The sequence below is a fragment of the Aulonocara stuartgranti genome (assembly GCF_965226115.1).
Source record: "Aulonocara stuartgranti genome assembly, chromosome: 12".
In the NCBI taxonomy this organism is placed as follows: domain Eukaryota; kingdom Metazoa; phylum Chordata; class Actinopteri; order Cichliformes; family Cichlidae; genus Aulonocara; species Aulonocara stuartgranti.
Window position 1 is genome coordinate 21451984 of NC_138948.1, and position 20078 is coordinate 21472061.

A 20078-nucleotide genomic window follows, 5' to 3' on the forward strand; every position below is an offset into this window, starting at 1 on the left:
TTCCAAAAAAAAGGGACTTTAATAAATAGCTGCAAACCAACTGACATTAAAAACATCAGTAGCTCTTTGAGGCAAAAATGTAGGACAACTAGACACCTGAAGAGCTTTAATACCATTTTGTTTGCTGTACCCACCATTTTCAACTCAACAAACAGGAAGGTAACAAATATAAGTCAGCATGTAAACAGATTAAACATTTATTGGGGTCCTCTTTGTGAAGAATTTCAAACAGATTAATCAGCTCCTTATAGTGACACAAAATGATGGAAAAAATCTGTTTGAAATGTTTAGACAAACTGTATCATTTGATCCCACAAATAGCAGATAACAGAAAAGCGGTACACTTGTTCCTCCCACACACACACTTAAACGTACAGACCTGGAAGTCTGTGGAGGGATTCACACAAATGCTATCAGCTAACCCCCTCCTCCATACACGGGCTCTCCGTGACTCAGTACGTGATGTCAGGTCTCTCTTTTTACATTATCTAACTGATAAGCAAAGGAGGTCTTATTGTGCTTCTAGGATCATCCTGTCCATGTCTTCGTGTCTCTCCATTTCTCCAATGTTTCCATTAGTGGGTTTCTTTAGATTGCTACTGTAGGAACAGTATACTAAAAGCCATGATGACACAGCAGCAGGCCACCCACGGACTCTTCCGCTCACCTGGAGAAATGCAATAGTGCAGTGTTTAGGCTTTGTCAGGAAACATTTCTGCATGCATGTATGAATAACAATATGACAAAGTAAAAAAAAAAACTATATGGGGCAGTCATAGGCTTACCTATTCTGGCACACTTCCAAAAAATTCCTAGAAGCCTAAAAAGTAAAGGAATTACAAACATTACAAACAGGAACTCTGATATTAAAAGCTCAAAGACCTGTGATGATATGTGCACATACAGCAACAGAGGTACTCCACAAAACCCAAGCAGCCATCGGATGTCAAGTTCCATGTGAGGAATTTACAACGTAGAGGGAAAAGACGAACAGCAGGACATCTCATATGGATTGAGCACTGAGGCAAATGAGACATTTTCACTTCTTTTGAGAGCTCTGTGTGTCTCTGCATTTAAAGCAAACTTTTTAAACTTTCATTCTCACCAGATGGTGTCAGCATCCCATTGTACAATTTTTTCCTCAAAGTTGTCTCTGTATAACGGTTACATTTTGTACACTTGAAGCTAAGATTTGTTTTTGAGTGTACTGCTATTTTTCTTTATAAAACACATATTTTCTTAGAGATGGTATTCCCCTTAGATTTTGTGCCTTTCCCTACCACACAAGAATTATCTGCGAAATGTGTGGCATCAAATCAACCCAAATAATGTCTCATGCCTCAGTCAACAAATCAATCAAGGGGGAAAACTATTAAATCATCCCATATGACATTCTCAGTCTCAAGCGCTTGTCTGAACAGAATGTCCCTCCCTTTTCCAATGCTGTGTGTATGTGAGTGAAACTGTTTCTGGGATTTGCCAGATTTATTAGAAATGAATTACAGAACTTATACAGCCAAGAATAATGTTGATCCTGAAATTATAAAAATCTGCTTTACTTCTGCTACTTTACTGGCCTTAATAAGCAGCTTCTTATTAACCAAGTGTTTTGGACAGACAAGCCTTACTTGATATAGGAACGACTTTAATATGAGCAAAAATACAGGCGTAAATTACTTGAAGTGCACCATTTCTATTATGAAAACTGACGGCGTCAGAACCTTAAAGGATGTTCACTTATCATTGGTGGTGTGTGTCTATCAACAATTGCCATTGCTCAGTGTGGACAGAGTAAGACGAGGACAGCAATCCCCTTGCGACTAGGAAAAATCTGGAACTGATTGCAAGTAGTTGTGGTATCCAAGTGGTCACCCCACCGACCTTTTGATTCCAAGTCTATTGCAAAGCTCACCTGGTAGGAGGCAACTTGTTTCCAAACAATCGCAGTCTGTAGCAATGAGCAAACTCATCTGTGAAACATCTTTTTGCAATGGGCTGCTTGACTCAATTGGTCGTCTTAGGGTGTTTTCACACCTGCGCTGTTTAGTCTGTTTAAATTGAGCTCAGGTTCATTTTCCCCCTTGGTAAGATTTGTTTGTGCAGTTGTGAAGACAGTAACCGCACTTGGGTGCCATTCAAAACAACCACACCGGAGGAGGTGGTCTCGGTGCATTTCCAAACAAGCACCAGAGCGGTTTGTTTATGGTGCGAGCGTGATCTGACCCCAAACTGGACCAACCACCAGCTGTATGCTGCAAGTTTGAACTAAAAAACATTAGTTTGCAATGCATTCTTTGTATTCTTAATGTGGGGAGGTTTTATATATGTGCAGGTCTGTACGGTCTAGCAACTAGCCAAGAAATCAATGTAAATTCTCAGTTTTCTCACACTGCATCTTCCTCCTATATTTAATTTGTTGCTCCTCTCCTGCCCCAGACACATCTGGCCAATGAATGGACTGAATATTTTCACAGTTTGCACTTCGCCTGGAGTTCTCTTGGACTTTTCTCTGTAAACCAAAACCACGGGGAAAAGCTACAAGTTTACAAACTCATCAACTGATCGGATCAGAGTAAATGAACAATAGTTGTGAAAACGCCCTCAGTTATATATAATAGCATGGTTGCTGATCACCTATGGCAATCTGCAGTTTAATTGCAGACCTGCTGCAACTACATCAGTATTTGTGGAAGAATTTCTGAATTTTTGTTAATGGGTTTCAGGCTAGAATCTGAATCCAAGAAGAAAATGTGAATTTATATGTGTGTAGATCACAGATTTGCAATTTACAACTACAGGGAGTGCAGAATTATTAGGCAAATGAGTATTTTGTCCACATCATCCTCTTCATGCATGTTGTCCTACTCCAAGCTGTATAGGCTCGAAAGCCTACTACCAACTAAGCATATTAGGTGATGTGCATCTCTGTAATGAGAAGGGGTGTGGTCTAATGACATCAACACCCTAGATCAGGTGTGCATAATTATTAGGCAACGTCCTTTCCTTTGGCAAAATGGGTCAAAAGAAGGACTTGACAGGCTCAGAAAAGTCAAAAATAGTGAGATATCTTGCAGAGGGATGCAGCAGTCTCAAAATTGCAAAGCTTCTGAAGTGTGATCATCGAACAATCAAGCGTTTCATTCAAAATAGTCAACAGGGTCGCAAGAAGCGTGTGGAAAAACCAAGGTGCAAAATAACTGCCCATGAACTGAGAAAAGTCAAGCGTGCAGCTGCCAAGATGCCACTTGCCACCAGTTTGGTCATATTTCAGAGCTGCAACATCACTGGAGTGCCCAAAAGCACAAGGTGTGCAATACCCAGAGACATGGCCAAGGTAAGAAAGGCTGAAAGACGACCACCACTGAAAAAGACACACAAACTGAAACGTCAAGACTGGGCCAAGAAATATCTCAAGACTGGTTTTTCTAAGGTTTTATGGACTGATGAAATGAGAGTGAGTCTTGATGGGCCAGATGGATGGGCCCGTGGCTGGATTGGTAAAGGCCAGAGAGCTCCAGTCCGACTCAGACGCCAGCAAGGTGGAGGTGGAGTACTGGTTTGGGCTGGTATCATCAAAGATGAGCTTGTGGGGCCTTTTCGGGTTGAGGATGGAGTCAAGCTCAACTCCCAGTCCTACTGCCAGTTTCTGGAAGACACCTTCTTCAAGCAGTGGTACAGGAAGAAGTCTGCATCCTTCAAGAAAAACATGATTTTCATGCAGGACAATGCTCCATCACACGCGTCCAAGTACTCCACAGCGTGGCTGGCAAGAAAGGGTATAAAAGAAGAAAAACTAATGACATGGCCACCTTGTTCACCTGATCTGAACCCCATTGAGAACCTGTGGTCCATCATCAAATGTGAGATTTACAAGGAGGGAAAACAGTACACCTCTCTGAACAGTGTCTGGGAGGCTGTGGTTGCTGCTGCACGCAATGTTGATGGTGAACAGATCAAAACACTGACAGAATCCATGGATGGCAGGCTTTTGAGTGTCCTTGCAAAGAAAGGTGGCTATATTGGTCGCTGATTTGTTTTTGTTTTGTTTTTGAATGTCAGAAATGTATATTTGTGAATGTGGAGATGTTATATTGGTTTCACTGGTAAAAAGAAATAATTGAAATGGGTATATATTTGTTTTTTGTTAAGTTGCCTAATAATTATGCACAGTAATAGTCACCTGCACACACAGATATCCCCCTAAAATAGCTAAAACTAAAAACTACTTCCAAAAACATTCAGCTTTGATATTAATGAGTTTTTTGGGTTCATTGAGAACATGGTTGTTGTTCAATAATAACATTATTCCTCAAAAATACAACTTGCCTAATAATTCTGCACTCCCTGTATGTATCACTGTTCATTGCTGTATTATCACAGACACAGCATGTAAATAGGCAACTTGATCTCATTTAATTGCAAGCTGATAGCAGACTGACTCTGATTTCAAAGATAATGAGTTTGCAAATTCATGGCATTTGGTCGCAATAACTGTTGTCTCCAGCCACAATTTTCCTGTTTTTACCAGCAGAAACACTGTAAGTGACTGCTGTGTAGAAATATTTCAGCAAGCACTGATTAAACTTGCAGAATCATTAGATTTGAATTTTCACTCTTCTACACTGCTCCAAGGCTCCACATTTAACTGTTGTCATATGCATGTGAATGTCTCCATCTATTCTGAAAGCATTAGACTGAAATTTACTGTTTTAACCTTACCTTTAATTTCTTGTAAGATGATCTATAATGTTATAGAACCACAATAATATACTTTACATACAGATTACCATTCTGAATTATTACATAGTGAAATGAAGAGTGATCAAGCAATTTGCCATTATTGCTGATAATGAACTTAGAAAAGATGAATGATTTAGTCATTTTGATCATTTATACTGCTCAAAAAGACAAAGATGGGAAGCCAATTAATCATGTCAGTGGTGATTTTTAAGTAGCCCATCTTACCCAGTCTTATTCTTGTCCAGCAGGCTGGGGGCCATTGCTCTGATGTAGGCACAGGTACAGATCAGGAGGAGAATCACAGTTAGCAGTGACTGGAAGTTGAAAATGGCTGACTGCAAGATGAAAGAGAATGATACATTTAGTACAGACATAATACAATATGTCATAACAATTTAAAAAAAGTGAACTCGTGACAGTTTTCTGTAATACTGATCTTCAGCTACGTGCAGAGAAGATAGCTGTTGTGCCAGTTGTTCACTTTGGTGCTGACTGACTGTGCAGAACGCTTTAGAGTTATTATATTGTCAAAAACTCAACTTAAAATCTGTTTTTTTATAATCTCATATTCAGAATTACACAGTGAAAGTGCATATGTAGACTTACTTACAAAATCAACTACGTGCCTAGAAGGTATTATGACCTCCCTCACAATCAATATCTTATACAGTACTCTGATTTGCCAAAATGAAGACCAAAGTCCAAATGGACTCAGTTAGTCCTTATCATCAAAAGGTGCAACACTTAAGATTTTCACTTCAAAACTGTTTTAGACATTAAAAAGATGAATAACAAAACTAGAAACAGACATGCCACTTATGAGAATAATTAACTGTTGCATTAAAACAATAGCTACTACAGTGTTCTACCACATATATAGATCGAACAGTCAGTGAATATACCGAGCCCACAGTCCAACATAAATGGGGAGAAAACAAAATTAGCTCCCCAGAGACTGTATTTTTCTCACACACAACCTGTGAGCCAACCCACTTCTTCTTGCTGATCACACTTTTTGTCAAACATGTTGAAGAATTGGCAGTCAATACATGAAACCTTGTAGACCACACAGATAGTACTTTGGACAGCTGTGGACACCAGGGACACATGAGTGCTCTTATCCTACCATTTTTTAGTCTGCTTGGAGGGAACATTTACAGTTGGTGCACTTGTAGACATAGTTGAAAAATCCACACTGTCACAACAAATTGAAAGGCACTCAGATGTCTGCACAGATCGTTGCACCGATGTAAGAATTGAAAGACGGTCGAGTTATGAATCAAACTTAGTTTCAGATACTAAGTGATTTTATTTGCTACTGCAAAAGAGCCTTTAGCCTTCTACAGAACAATGTACCTTGGAGATTGGCCTAGATAGATTAGAAAGGTTAACTAGTGGAAGCAATCCTGATTATTTTTCCCTGGAAAAAAAAAAGCAAGGTCGATCAATATTTATGTATTTGTTCATAACTCACCAGCAAACTGCAACTCATGTCCACATCCTAATCTAAGAAACAAGGTGTTTTGGAATTGAATCTGGTTTATTAAACACCCACACAGTAATTATCCAGTAATCTTCACCTTATATATTGCCAGTAATTTTGATCTTTGTATTCAACCATTTGAAAGAACTTTATCTACCACTGAGTTACAAGAGAACAACAGCTCACTCTTTTGTTCAGTTGGTGCTAACCAGCTAGTCCAAGCCTTTCATATTAGCTAGCTCACAGACCAGATTGGTAGTGCAGCTGCAAGAACCAAGACCGGAATTTGCGTTCATCTGCAGGATGAGAAACTAAATGGAAAAACTGCTGATCATATTGGCCAGTCTTTCGCAATGTGAATGGCAATATTTACCATGTGCACCTCATTTTACAATGCATGTGCACTTATGATCAAATCAAAGGTAAATCTAAAGGAAGGACTTTGTTATTAATTTATAACTGTCTTAATCTTATGGCACGCCAAAGCAACCAAGGGACTCTGCAATAGATTCTAATCCAACTCCATTGCTCAAGTAGTGAGCATGATGAGTTTACAAGTACATTTAAGAACTAACATAGGATTTAAACAGGGGTATTTAAAGTCTATACCTTAAAATAACTTCGAGATTATGAACTGCTTCTATTGCTGAATTTATAATATCCCTCAATAACTCAAACTGTAATGCTGTTACAGAAAATAAGCATCATTTTACAACGACTTAACTGGTGTCGTACACGTAATGTTTAACTTTTAAAAATGAAATGTTATATAATTAACCACGTTCCCTGTTTCTGTTGGTTCATCATTTCATCATTATTCATCATTTAGGCCCTCTTAATAAACGCTCGTCTTTAAAATTCTACTTTATGGAAACAATTAATTTCACTGGTTACATATTCATTTACGAGTTTTAATTCGAAATACCCACGCATGCAGGCAGTAGTCCATGCTCCTTGTCTAGCTACGTGGCATACGCCTCAAAACACTACGATGCTAGCACTCGTCGTATTTAAAAAATCAGAGATAACTTGACTTTTCTAGCAAACGACTCCCAATGACACATCAGTGCGCGCACTCGATGAAATAAAAGTTTAATAGCATGAACGGAAACGTGACATTGTGGCTAGATTTGCTAAACTTTTAGCCTAACTCAGCTAACCACTATTAGCTCGGTAGTTTAACATTTACTGTATGTTCTACAAGCACAAGCTGCCATCACAGTTTATCACTGATACAGGTCATATCTCCAATACGTGCGATAAATAACGCTTAAACGTCGCTGCAAAAGATCAAAAAGATCTGCTTTAGCAAAACAAACTTACCATTTTTGTAAATGGGAATCAAAGCCACATCACACTTCCGCCTCCCTGGAACTTACGTAACGAAAGCGAAGCACGGTTTGCGTGACGTAAGGACGCACTGCGCTGTCGCTGATTGGCTCAAAGCACAAGAGTTGAAGGTTGAAACTACTGTCGAAGCTGTCAAGAGTGAGTGCTTCAATGATATCAGTTTCATAAAATAATTGCTTCATTTTCACATCGCAGTTGTTGGTCCACATAGTGCTAAGTTTTCGAAGAAGAATTTGTACTTCATTTGTAAGAACTAGAGGAAAATTCGAGTCGTCTATAACACGCTAATGACTCGGCGCCTTGCCATAGCGCCTATGCCACTGTGCTTTGTTCTATAATAATGCACACATAAAGTTATTTGAAGTCTAAGACGTCGGCACCTGCAGAGCCAGCTCGTTGCTAATGATAAAATCTATTCTGAACATATAAAGGAAAAATAGAAATGAACATTATTATACAATATTTAGATATTATACCCTCAAACTTGAGTACTAGCTTGAAAATACTTGAGAGTTGTTCAAGTCTGTAGACAGTAGTGTAGACTGTCTACAGACAAATGTGTTAAAACTATACTTTGCTAATTGGTATCATTCGTGGTGTGCTTGTCTTTGTTTTTAAAGTTTAATGTGCAAAAAATTACATTATATAGCTCATATTTCTCTCTTGGTGATGTAAGAGAGAAATTTTTGTGGTCCACTTTTCTCTCAAAGTTTTCACAATGATGTTCCCTCCCTCTCTAACCAGCCATGGCAGCATCTTAATTGCATTCAAACAGTGTTTCATAAATTTCCCCCCAGACATTTCCCTCCTCAGCACTCCTAGAAATTAGAAGAATAAATTTGTTTGCTCATTGTCTTAGACTGCTAATTATTTAGCTGTCTAAGACAATGTCTGCCTTCAGATGTGTTCCTAAGACAAAGAGATGGGCCCGGCTTACATGTAGGCTTACATTCCTCTTAATGTGGTCAAATTTATTTTCTTTTATATAGTTTACAGTGATCCATTTTGGCTACAGTACAATACATGCACATTTGATTACTGAAGTTAAATCAAGACTTGGTGTGGCCTTCTGTTTGTGAGATCTAAAATCAGGCCATATTTACATTTGCAAGAGTGAAACAGTCCTCAAGCTTTATTTTTTTAAAGATGTTTTTGACTTTTGGTTATTTTGAAACGGGATACTGGAAGTGTTACAGCAAGCTGACATCAGCGTGCTTGATGTCTGCTCCGACCTGATCCGGCTAATTTCACCAGAATACAAAGTACCTTTCTTTTGCAAACCACTTGTGTTGAGGTTTCTGTTATAAAACAAGTGGTTTACTGTAATAGTACTTATTTTTTCTGTAACCATATTATTAAGTTAGCAGAAAATGAACAAAAGAAAATTTGAAAAACTCCACTGCACTCGTTTTCTGTGATAATGGAGGCTGGCTTGCTTTGAACATATAATGTCTGCTTGCAGTAGTGGTTTCTGTTATGAAGAATCTGTCATGCCTTCATTATTCTTCCCATGGTTTTAGTGTCATCAAAACCAGCAGTAGGAGCACAGTTCTTAGTCCAGGTTCTTTCAAGTGAGTATGTTCACTTGAAAGAGAAGTAAATGCATTAACATACATTATGGCCCTAGTTACTATTCTTTAGTGGATCTGTGATTTTTTAGTTTCTTCTGTCTCTTCATTTTATCTTGAAGTGGCTGATTGATGTAGAGATCAGGGCTCCATTGGGACCATACTTTTTGTTGCAGGACTTTTTTTAAATTCTTGTTAGTGAAGAAATAGTTGTTCTTTATGATTCTTTGGGGTTTAGGGTTATTTTCACAGTGCAAAATGAATTAGAGATCAGTAGAGTTTGGGCTATTGGTATAGGAAAACTATTGTACAGTACTGAATATAAGTGGTACTTACCGGACACACTGCCATACGATATTTTCCCAATACTTCACTCACGATATACTATTGCGATTTTTAACATTTTGCAATATGCAGTATTATAATAACATATATTGCAATCCCCTTTTTAAAACTGCTAATTATGTACTCATCTGTTTTATCTCATAAGATAAAGTTATTAGTTCAGTTATTTTTCAGCTGCAAAATGAGACACTGTCACTGCCATAAGACAGAGGCAGTCTGCTATCAGTCTGCGGTCGAATGGAGTCAAGTTGGCAATTGCATGCAATGTGTTTCTGATAATACAGCAACTAGCTGCGATAAGTTGTCAAAAATCACAAATCTGTTGCTGTCGATATAGACAGAAATTTGCATTTAGCTATTACATTTGCACTCAGTAACCTTCCTGTGTTACAGGAATATAACCAGAATACAACCAGCTGGCAGCCAGTTGAGTTGAGTCCCCTTGAGTTGTGCTTTCTGACAAAAACTCATTCAAACTTATGGCAGTCTGTCTGCATTTATAAATTAGACAGCAATAATTTGCAAACCTTCAACAATCTCTCTGAGAGTGATTGCAGTCTGTCCAAGTCAGACTACGACTGCAGGTTTCCCTCCTATCAGGCAATAGGAGTACTGTAGGTACTCATTATTTTGTGACCAATCTCAGCTTGTTTTCCTACCCAGTGGTGAAAAGAAAGTTTTCCATCTATAATCTATAATAAAGTTCAGAATACATTTCTGCATGTAAGTGAAGGCGTGTCATGTTGTGCAACATGTCCTACTTTTTTGTTGTTTCCCATTACCACTGCATCACATTTTCCCCTTCAGACAGCAATAATATATGTTCGAAGCATCTTGGTAAATTACAGTACTTTTTAAAACCCTGGTTCTAATGCAGAGGCATCTATCAGCTAGCTTATGGGGACATTTCACAAAGTCTGCCTCTGACATGATCAGGGTGTAGCCCAGTTCAGACAGATGTTTTAGCTTTAAGGCCGTGATTTACTATAGTAAATATTATATTTTCTGTAACTGTGCCCAGTGGCTGAAGCCAATACCTGGAAAGAATAACGAACAAAAGGCCCCAGCCCCACTTACTGTTGTTTAGGGCAGCATTGCTTTAATCCCTAACTGGTCATAAAAGCAGTGGATTTGCCAAAGAGTTGTCCTTTTCGTCTTGAGCCTATTGTGTTGGAGAAAACAGGAGGAGAAGTCCAGTGAAAGTACAGTGAGAGGATGGGTCTAATTGTCAAGGCTCACAAGGGAGAGAGTCAGCTATCTTGGCTTTTTCTTTACTCCTTATGAACTCCTTGTTTAAGGCACAAGATGCATAATTACAGGCCCTCTTTGTGACTCATTGGCCTGGTACTTCCTCTAAACAGAATTAAGTCTTGCTGTTTGCGAATGAGGCAATCCAGAAGAAGTGACAATGAAAAGGTTGAGCAAAAAATTACAGAAGGAGTAGAAAAAGAATGTAAAAGCTATGTGTCGAATCTCTAGGGTAGTTTTAGTTGATGATTTAAGCAATTCAGATGATTGCCTCTGCTGGCTGTGTTACTGAACAGATGCTAACAGTGAGAAATCAGTATTGGCTTTGATGATTCTGAGTATCTCTCCATTCCTCACAGGCAGTGCTGTTTATTTAATTGAAGTCCTTCTGTCATTACCACAGGGTCACCGTCCCTGAACAACAGATGTTACAGTAACTAATGAGTAGCCGGGCTCACTTTATGAGGTTAAAGTTGATGCCTTCAGCTCCCTAGTCTTGGTTGGCCCCTTTGCCTAACCACACCCCTTCGTAAGGCACAAAGGGTCAACTTTAATCTTTTTGCACAGTTCTTTGTGCATGCATGTGTTTGTGTGTGTGAATAGGGTGTGTGCGTACCCCCTGCGCAGAGCATGTCTCATTTTGAATAACCTTGACCACCTGCTCTGTCAGCATATGTGGTGGGGGATACATGTCACATCATAACTAAAAGCACAATGTCCAAAGGCACTCATTTTCATTTTTTCAGACATGTTCAGCTTGGCTAACTGCCAATTAAGCTGTCTTGCTTTTTCCTCCGTCTCCACTCACTTTGCCCTGTATTTAAGCAGGGAAACTGTCCAGCTCACCTCTCACTCGATGTGGAAACAGTAATCATATGTTCTGACCTAGATATGCATAATCAAGTAAAAGTTTACTAGCAATCAAAGACACCCCCACCCCCTTTTTTGAGTTAATTACGTTAAAGTTATTGTAATCGTTAGACCAACTTTTTCACAACTAATAACAGGCTGTTTCTGGCATTAGTAGGATAGTTTAAGCTCCCATTAAGAAATACAGAACTGTGTAAAAGCATCCCTTATTTCATATTGTGCTTAAAAAGTGGGAAATGGATGTAGTGATTTATTGAAACATTAGCAAACATGTATGAATTACAGCGTAAAAAGCAAAAACAACTATAACAAGCTTAAAAGTAACTCTGGTACGACCAACGACCAACTTATCTGCATCCATAATTACATTCATTTTGTCAAGATCTCCAACACTACTGGCTGAAACGACCCAAACCGTGAAAGAGTCTAGACTGTGTTTTACTGATGGATACTGACACTCACTGCTGTACCTCTTTCCTGATCTCCTTCGTACAAACTGATGATGATTTGAACCAAAATTTGCATCATTGTTTAAAAGACCTTTTGCCACTGATTTTCAGTCCAGTTCTTGTGTAATTTGGCATATCTCAGCATTTTCTCACTGTTTCCCTTCCTTAAGTATAACTTCTTGAAAGCTGTCCTTGAGACTTGGGGCCGTTTCAATAGTAGATGAATCAAGTGAAGGGTCAGATGCATCTCTTTGCTGATTTTTTCCCCCTATTTTTTATGGACATGACTTTCAGATACAGTTTTTTTCCCGTATAGCTCTTTGGGAATCACTTTTTTTTCTGGTATAAAAAATATTATTTTATGCCTGTCGTCTTTGACATTTTCTGTAAATTCATCTAAATAAGTGCGGATGTATTATGAGTTTTGCAACAGATTACGAGTACCAAAATGCCCAAACATACAATTTAAAATCACTTCTTTCCTAACTTGCATATTATGTGTAGAGTTGGCATATAAAGACTGGACTGAAAATGAGTGAAAAAGCAGCCAATGTCAAACAAAAATAAAAAATAACTTTGAAAGATCTTCTGAAAGCCTGGAGAACTACTGCTCAAGATCACTTTGAAAATGTGAGTCTGGGTCCTTGGAAGCAAAATGTAAAAAAATGAGGGCTGGCTGGATGCATTTGCACGCTACTGTATAAATTTGATAATGTACTAATTGTATAAAACCAGTGAAACAACTGGTTTGTTTCAGTAATATTCCTCTATTTATCTTTAACAGCATGTAATTACTTTCCTGGTGGTTTCAAGGCAGACACAAAAACCTGCCAAAACATGTTAATCTCCGTGTGGTCCCACTGACTCAGAGAGACCCCCACTGAAGGCATACACAGGAACGTTTTTTTATTACCAAATCCAAGCAGTGAAACAATGAACCACATTGATGCAAAGGGAAGATTAACACAATCTTACACCACGAAAACAGATTGATTAGAGCACTGTCTTCGAAGGAGGTCTTAGGACTCAAAACTAACAAACCTACAAAATGTTATAAACACTCATAGGAATTGTTGCCGGAAAATTGCATTTTAATTTCTTCTTGTTTAGAGTGTCTGAATTTCTGTTTTTGGTGTTCTGCAGGTCTCGGATATGTGAGAAACATGAGCGGTACAGTTTGTCAAATTAGACTAAGTGATGATCCAGATACTCCGTACTTCCTGCGAATGGACTGGGCCATAGACCTGGGTGCTGGTTTCACATTAGCTCTTACAAATGGCAGCTCAGCATGGATTGGAGAAGGTAAATATTTGAGATGTAAGAAGAATAGTTTAGAATAGATGAAAATTACCTTAAATTTAGGCTTAAGTGTAATAGAAAGACTTTCATTTTTTTCTAATTACCTAGTCTGAGTGGTTAGCAGGGCTGCTATTCATCAGGCAACCATTCATCCAAGCTGTCTAGGCACCTGGCCGACCCCCTTATCATATTATCATAGTGTTATAACTGTTGGTCTTTTAACAAGAGGGACAGACGTGACCTCGTTTCATCATCCTTCTTCACTCCTACGCTGCAGCTTACAGGTGTATAAAGCAGATTAAAATCTACAAGGCTTGTCTTTGTATATAGTAAGCCACTAGTGAGTGTCTGTGTGTGCCTGTGTGTGTCTGTACATGAATGCCCATACTCTGGAAGGACATCTGGAACATAACTGCTCTCTAGTTTTCCATTGCTGTCCATCTGGAGAGATGACAGGTGGAGATGAGTTTGTGACAGCTACGTGCAGGCTTGTAGCTCGTCAGTATTTCTCTGTTTCATGTGCTAATTGGGACTTTCAAGCCAACGTTAGCAGCTGTGCAGCAGCTGATGACAGTCCCCTTGGTTTCTCTGCATGCTTCCTTTCAAATCCGCTTTCACGTGCATTCATGGGTTACTACATAATAAATGTTTACACTTCTTGTTCTGTAATCTGCTCCTTCCCCTCTATCCAGTTTCTGTCAGGTGTACAGCTTTGAAAAAAATTTTTAAATATGAGAAAAATGCCTTTTAAAAGACAATAAGATGTTTGAGCAATGCTTTTTTTTTTGTCAGTTTCAGAGGATGATATGACAAGGGAAGCCAATGACATAGGAGTCCCAAGAGAGAGATATGTTGAGGATCTTCTTCAAGCCCTAACAAAAAGTGGAGGAGGAAGAAGCGAAGACAAGGAGATGTATACCTTTGGCCTCTCTCCTGATCGCCGTTATCTCTTGTATGAGAAGACTTGTAATGATATTTCGGTAAGCAAAGGTTTTGTGTGGATTTGTACAGTGTTTGCTACAATAATCATTCATTATGTTTAGCATTTTATGGTGCAAAGTGCTAAGCATAGAAAATGAGTACGTAACCAGGTTAGAGATAAATCAGGATAAGGTTTTTGTAAAAAGTATGTATTAAAATGAATCTTGAGTCACCGATAAACTAATAAGAATTTAGTGGTCAAGGTTGCAGTGACCTTTACAAAACCTGTTTCTGGCAGTATTGAAGACAATAATGTAAACTGCAAGTTGACTAGTTTGCAGATGGTTACAGTAAACACTCAAGCAATGTCAAGCAATATGGACAATAGGTTTTTGAAAAGACAGCTGATGCTTTGGATGTTACATAAGAGAAGGTTCCTAGCCTGTCTTTACATTAGCCCTTGGGTCTTGCCTTACATAAATGATAGGTTTTAAAAGATGAATGCTAAAACTCACAGAAAGCTTTTTCAAGGTTGTGTCTCCACCTATTAAGAGACTAATGATGAAGCAGCCGGATTTTTGGCAAATAGAAAAGACAGACATGGGAGGAATGAACAGGATATTTGTTGGCTAAGAACCAAAGAGCATACCCTCATCCTTAAATATAAGCTTCTGTGGAATTGAAAAACTTTTTGCAACCACAGGAAACACCCCCTGGTGGCCGATCACATGCATGCTGGTTTGTTTAAGACCTTTCGATGTTGGCTTCACTTTTTAAAGACACAAAAGCTATATCCATCTTTTACATTGACTATGGTCTGGAAATCTTGGAATCAATATATCTTTCATAGTGAGGCAGGAACTAATTGCTTAACTTGAGCAAGTGCTGCACTAAACTACCCTTCGTTCTGTGAAAGCAAGTAAAAAGAGAGTTTGTTTTGAATGACGGTTGATGAGATGTCAGTCTTTTATGTAGTCCTCCTGACACGGGGATAAATATTTTAATGCAGGGTTGTTTTCAGCGTAAATGTCCTTAACAAATGAAGAGAAAATGCTGCTGTTTCATGCATTGAATGGATGCGGCACAAGTGTAAAAAGTGCAGCAGTTGTAATTTTCCTTGCCTGTAGCTTTGAAGCACAGGCCTCAGTGATGGGGCTCAACGATAGACCCCAATCTTATGGAGTAAAACACGATGTATTATCAGTACTCCATCTTCCACAGCACCATGGACTCCCCTCTTGTCACTGTTCCCTGAGGACATCTAACAACACACAACAAAATCGAAAGGAAGTTTTCTTGATTTTCCTTTTTTTCTTTCTTTTTGGTTTTTACAAGGGACCGTTGAAAAGATAAGGTTTATAGTTTCCCCACATTAAAGGAGAATCAGAAAGGCTTGGTGGCCTTCAGGCTACAGACAGGAAGTACTCAGTGCAGTTTGTTACCAGTCATCCAAAGGTAGTGTTATTAGTTAGTGGTGTAATGGCTGTAGCTGGAAAACGAGAAAAAGGCTTCTCACTAAAGGTTTGTTACAAGGAAAGATAATTATGGCTCACACTGTTGCAATGTTAAATTTATGCAACAGTTACTGACAAATACTGAAAAAGTTTAGAAACACATGTTGTATGCTTTGCTCAGGCAGGCAGGAATGACACGCTCGATGAAGCGCAGGCCATGGCGGTTGATTTTGATGTTATTTTTTTCAAACTGTGAGATTCTGCCTCTGAGGAGGTTACTTTGGGATCTTGTAATGCTGTGCTGGCAGATGAAGAACCCCAGGAGGTTAGGAACACTGTAGTAACCATAAAACCCAGATTTATGGAGAGGGCCATCCTCATCCAGCCATTTTAAAAGACAGTTGATTAGACCCCTTTTCTCTCTTCAGATCCTCTTGGCTTTCTTTATCTCTATTATTGTGGGCAACAGGGCCATTTGCATGCATGTGTCCATGTCCAAACATGTACAGACATACTGTTGGTTAAAAAAAAAGGCTCTGAGGCCATCAGCCTTTGCGTACCACACTTGACAAAGCTGTTGAGCAAGTGGTTGCTCATTCAGACACAGAAATACACATGTAGCTCAGTTTTAAAATCAAAAACCAAAACATAATTAACAATGTCTTGCTTATTATTATTGTGGATGTAGTAAGGATACTAGGTCCTACAATAACCTTTCACCTCTTCAAGAAACTTAAAGAAGTCAAGTCGCTTTTCTTTACCATGACCTGGATGACTGAGAACATCCTACAGTACATTACTGATGTTAACAGTAATTTACACATACTTTAAGATGCCTCGATTATTGTAACACCTTATGCTCTCCATTAAAAATGCCTCATTACACTTCATTAAGTCACCAGCTGTTTTCAAACGTGATCTTTTGGGTAAATCAGTTCGGGACGTTGTTTAGAGATGGAGGTGAGGGAGCTGCTGTGTATGATCTACATCAGACATTTGCGTTCCTACATGTACCTGCGTCTGTAGAGAAAAATTTAGTGCTGGATTCCAGGTGTGAAAATGGCTACTGGAATTAATTCATGCAGGATTCTTGCAGGACCACAGAAAATGATTGGCAGTTGCCTAAAATTGCGCAGTCCTCTGTATACTTAAAAAAAAAATTATCAATTCTCCATGGTTGCAGTTATCTTCACGATGTGCAGAAGAAAACCCATCATGACCAAATTTTATATAACGTGCAAATTCACATTTTATTCTTACGCCTTCTATTCATAGTATTTTTTCCTAATCTGCCTTCGTACTGCCCCCATTATTTATATGTCAGAGGTTAAAAAGTTTAACATATTTCTCGCGGCTAATTTGAGGGTGCAAGTTTCCTTTAGAAAGAGAAGAAAAGAAGGTGGAGACTCAACAGGTGGTAGATTTGACATGACGTTAATATTTTATGATTATGACCTCAGACGATGTAATGATGAATACAGTCGGCTGTTTCATGTTAAACTACAGCTAAGCAGGTGTTTTACACACATAAATTAGACATAATCTCCTCCTTAATGTCTGTTTAAGTACACATCTGTCAAAAATCCAGCACTGAACTCTAACTTAAGTCTTCTGCAAATGTGTTAAATCCACAAACCTAAGATTTTGGATAGGTCACTTGTTAATTTACTGTCATCTAAGAGTGTGATTTTTGTTTTTACAATTTTAGTGTATTTTATACCTGCCTGAGTCAGCTGCATTTCTGTGCTACAGTAAGTTGTTTCCATTTTTATTAGATTGATCTCTTCATAGCCTCTATTTTATATCATAAGAAACTACCTTTTTTAACAACTTCATTTAAAAGTTCTCCACGCAAAGACATTTTCTCACGCTAAGCTTGTACATGCAGTGAACGTTTACAAATAGGAGTGTGTGTTACATGTACTAGTAGTAGTGGTAGTGTAGTAGTTTTTAATTCAATTCCATTTCAAGAGACAGGATAGAATATACACTGTGGAAGAGAGCCAGAGATTAATAATAACTAATGGTTAAATGCAAAATGGTGCATAAACACGTAGTGAACGAAAAGAGGTGTGTGAAGAAGAAGCGCTCAGTCTATCATGGGAAGTCCCCAGCAAGCTGCAACACGACTAAGGGAGAATTCAAGGTCACTTGATCCAGCCCTAACCACATGCTTTATCAAAAAGGAAAATCTGAAACCTAATCTTGAAGTAGAGAGGCTTCTTGAAGGAAATGCAAAGCTCTTCTTTGGATGTTGGCTGCCTTTTTCTCTGTTCTCTGCCGACATGATGTCACACTGATTCAATAATCTTGAGGTCCAGGCTCTGGGGAGGCCAATCAATTACTGATGGTCCTCCACTGTGGCAGTGTGTTTGGGATCATTCTCATGCTGGAAAAATGAAGCTGTTGCTAATCAGGTGGTTTACAAATGTTATTGCGCAGTGAATCAAAATCTCACAGTATTTTTCAGTGTTCCTCGACACCACTGCACTGGCTGAAATGTTGCCCCAAACCACGACAGAGCCTCCAACATGTTTTACAGATCGCTGTGGGCACTCACTGTTGTACCTCTCTCATGATCTCCTCTTTATATATTGGTGTTTTGGCAATTGGTAAATGCATCTTTCAGGCCCTGTGTCAGATCTCCACTGGATATTTTTTAAAATGATTCTTAAGGACATAAATTTCCAATACTTCTAATCTAGTCTAGATAGTTTTTTAGGCCTGCTGCTTCTTCTTCAGATATAGCTGTAAGCTTCTCAATGACAAAAGATACATAATAATAAAAAAAATGCTAAAAATCTTTGAACATAAAGCCAAGGACAACTTAAGTCAAGCACACAAACAGCTGTGTAAAAATTGCTAATGAATGGCTGATTAACTATGGAAGAATTACTATGGTTAACTTATCCGGTTGTTCAGTGATGACGCGACGAATCCTACTTCCGGGTCTAAAGTAGTCTGCGTTTAATATGGCTTTTGTGTTGTTAACATGTTTAATGTTATATATTTTCTTCTATTTGATCTCAAAAAGCTCCTAAAACAGTCAGTGATCACTGTTGACCTCCGTCGGCTTTTATTACCGCTAATCATTTATTTAAGCTCAGTTTTTAAAACCTTGGGATGTAACTACAGCCCAGCCCATGCAGCAGTATATGAATGACTAACCTCGTATTGTGGATGGATCAGTTGTTCTCCTGACTGAAGTTTGGTCCTTTTACAGCATCCTGTCATGCGATTACATTTGTTCCTGACCACCGAGAACACTCACGGTAACTTTTATCGAGTGGGAAAAAAGTTAGCTTGTTTATATTATGCTAACATAGCTGTGTCGCTAGCGGTCCCGTAGCACATCATTATATACCAGCTAGCCCAACTTCAGTAACCCTACAAACGTCACTGCTGTTTAGTTTTCTGTCTTCATTTATGCTGGAAGTGATAGCAGAGCTGTACGTTTTAATTTGTTTCCAAAACCCCGCAGTCAGGACATGCTATATTGTATTTAGATAGAAGCTAGCGAGCTAACTCCCTGCTAACTTCTAACTCCGTTAAATGTCATAAATTCCGTTTTCATGGATGCCTGGATGCTAAACTCAATTGTTACACCTGGTAGAGCAGAACGCTGATCATTTTATTAAAGATGAAAGACTTTAGACAGTTTTTCAACTCTCAGTAATGCCATAGTGATCGTTTGATATATGGACCTGCAGCGGAGTTTAGACCCAGACACGGCTAGTGACGTCAGACTGAACAACCGGATTGTTATCTTTTTTATCTATGAAGCTTTCACTTTTGGTCATTTACAGGCTCGTCTTTCTAATTTGGAATTCAGATTTTCATTCCAAGTACCCATCTCTTAAAAAATGATCATGTACATGATTTGCTGACAATTTTAATCTGTCATGTTCAAGTACATAATGGATAAATTTATACTAAAGAATAACAGAACTTAGGCTCCTCCAGTGAAATTTGTGGTTGGTGTCAAGCTGCACTGCTTGAGTCCCCAGTGAAATACTCGATAACTTTTATTTGACAAACAGAAAACATGGACACATCTGTGTCCCATTCGTTCACTTGTGGCTTCAATCATCTTCTGTCAGCTGTCAAAAATTACGGTCCAAATCCCGGTGCTTCGAGGCTGGCGCTGAAATACGACCTAAAGTGAAAGTGACAGGTTTTAGAAAATCACAGGAAGCCCCTGGATAACTGATAGTTTTTTGTATGTGTGTGTACATAATGGGTTTGTCGTAGCGCTGCATTATTGTATACAACGTTAACAATAGAATTGTTTGGCTAGAGCAGAGAATTCCCTAAATTCATTTTTGTAATTGCAAATTTTTCATTGCCACGA

General features: G+C 38.7%; 2 protein-coding genes across 4 annotated transcripts in view; one reads left to right on the plus strand and one right to left on the minus strand.

Annotated features, from left to right (window-relative positions):
• Nucleotides 1-7637, minus strand: tmem167a (transmembrane protein 167A). The gene is made up of 4 exons (XM_082554648.1): nt 7547-7637; nt 4966-5075; nt 786-820; nt 1-667 (listed from the first exon to the last, which is right to left on the minus strand). The coding sequence occupies exons 1-4, from the start codon at nt 7547-7549 to the stop codon at nt 597-599; spliced, it is 219 nt and encodes a 72-aa protein (XP_082410774.1). The 5' UTR covers nt 7550-7637; the 3' UTR covers nt 1-596.
• LOC309718951 (DNA repair protein XRCC4-like) overlaps nt 7553-20078 on the plus strand; it is a 25447-nt gene continuing 12921 nt past the window's right edge. For 2 of the 3 annotated variants that reach the window (XM_082554644.1, XM_082554643.1), the window contains exons 1-3: nt 7553-7711; nt 13197-13355; nt 14145-14332. In XM_082554644.1, the coding sequence (XP_082410770.1) occupies nt 7558-7711; nt 13197-13355; nt 14145-14332 (501 nt within the window). In that variant the 5' untranslated portion in view covers nt 7553-7557. The remainder of the gene's footprint in view (nt 7712-13196; nt 13356-14144; nt 14333-20078) is intronic. The other variant, XM_082554645.1, reaches the window with a different exon arrangement.

What these genes read in the sequence shown, in the direction of transcription:
- tmem167a (XM_082554648.1), bottom strand. An exon ending in CTGGACAAGAATAAGACTGG is followed by an intron (nt 821 to 4,965) that starts GTAAGATGGGCT and finishes TTTACTTTTTAG; the next exon opens with GCTTCTAGGAATTTTTTGGA. An exon ending in TTGGAAGTGTGCCAGAATAG is followed by an intron (nt 668 to 785) that starts GTAAGCCTATGA and finishes GCATTTCTCCAG; the next exon opens with GTGAGCGGAAGAGTCCGTGG.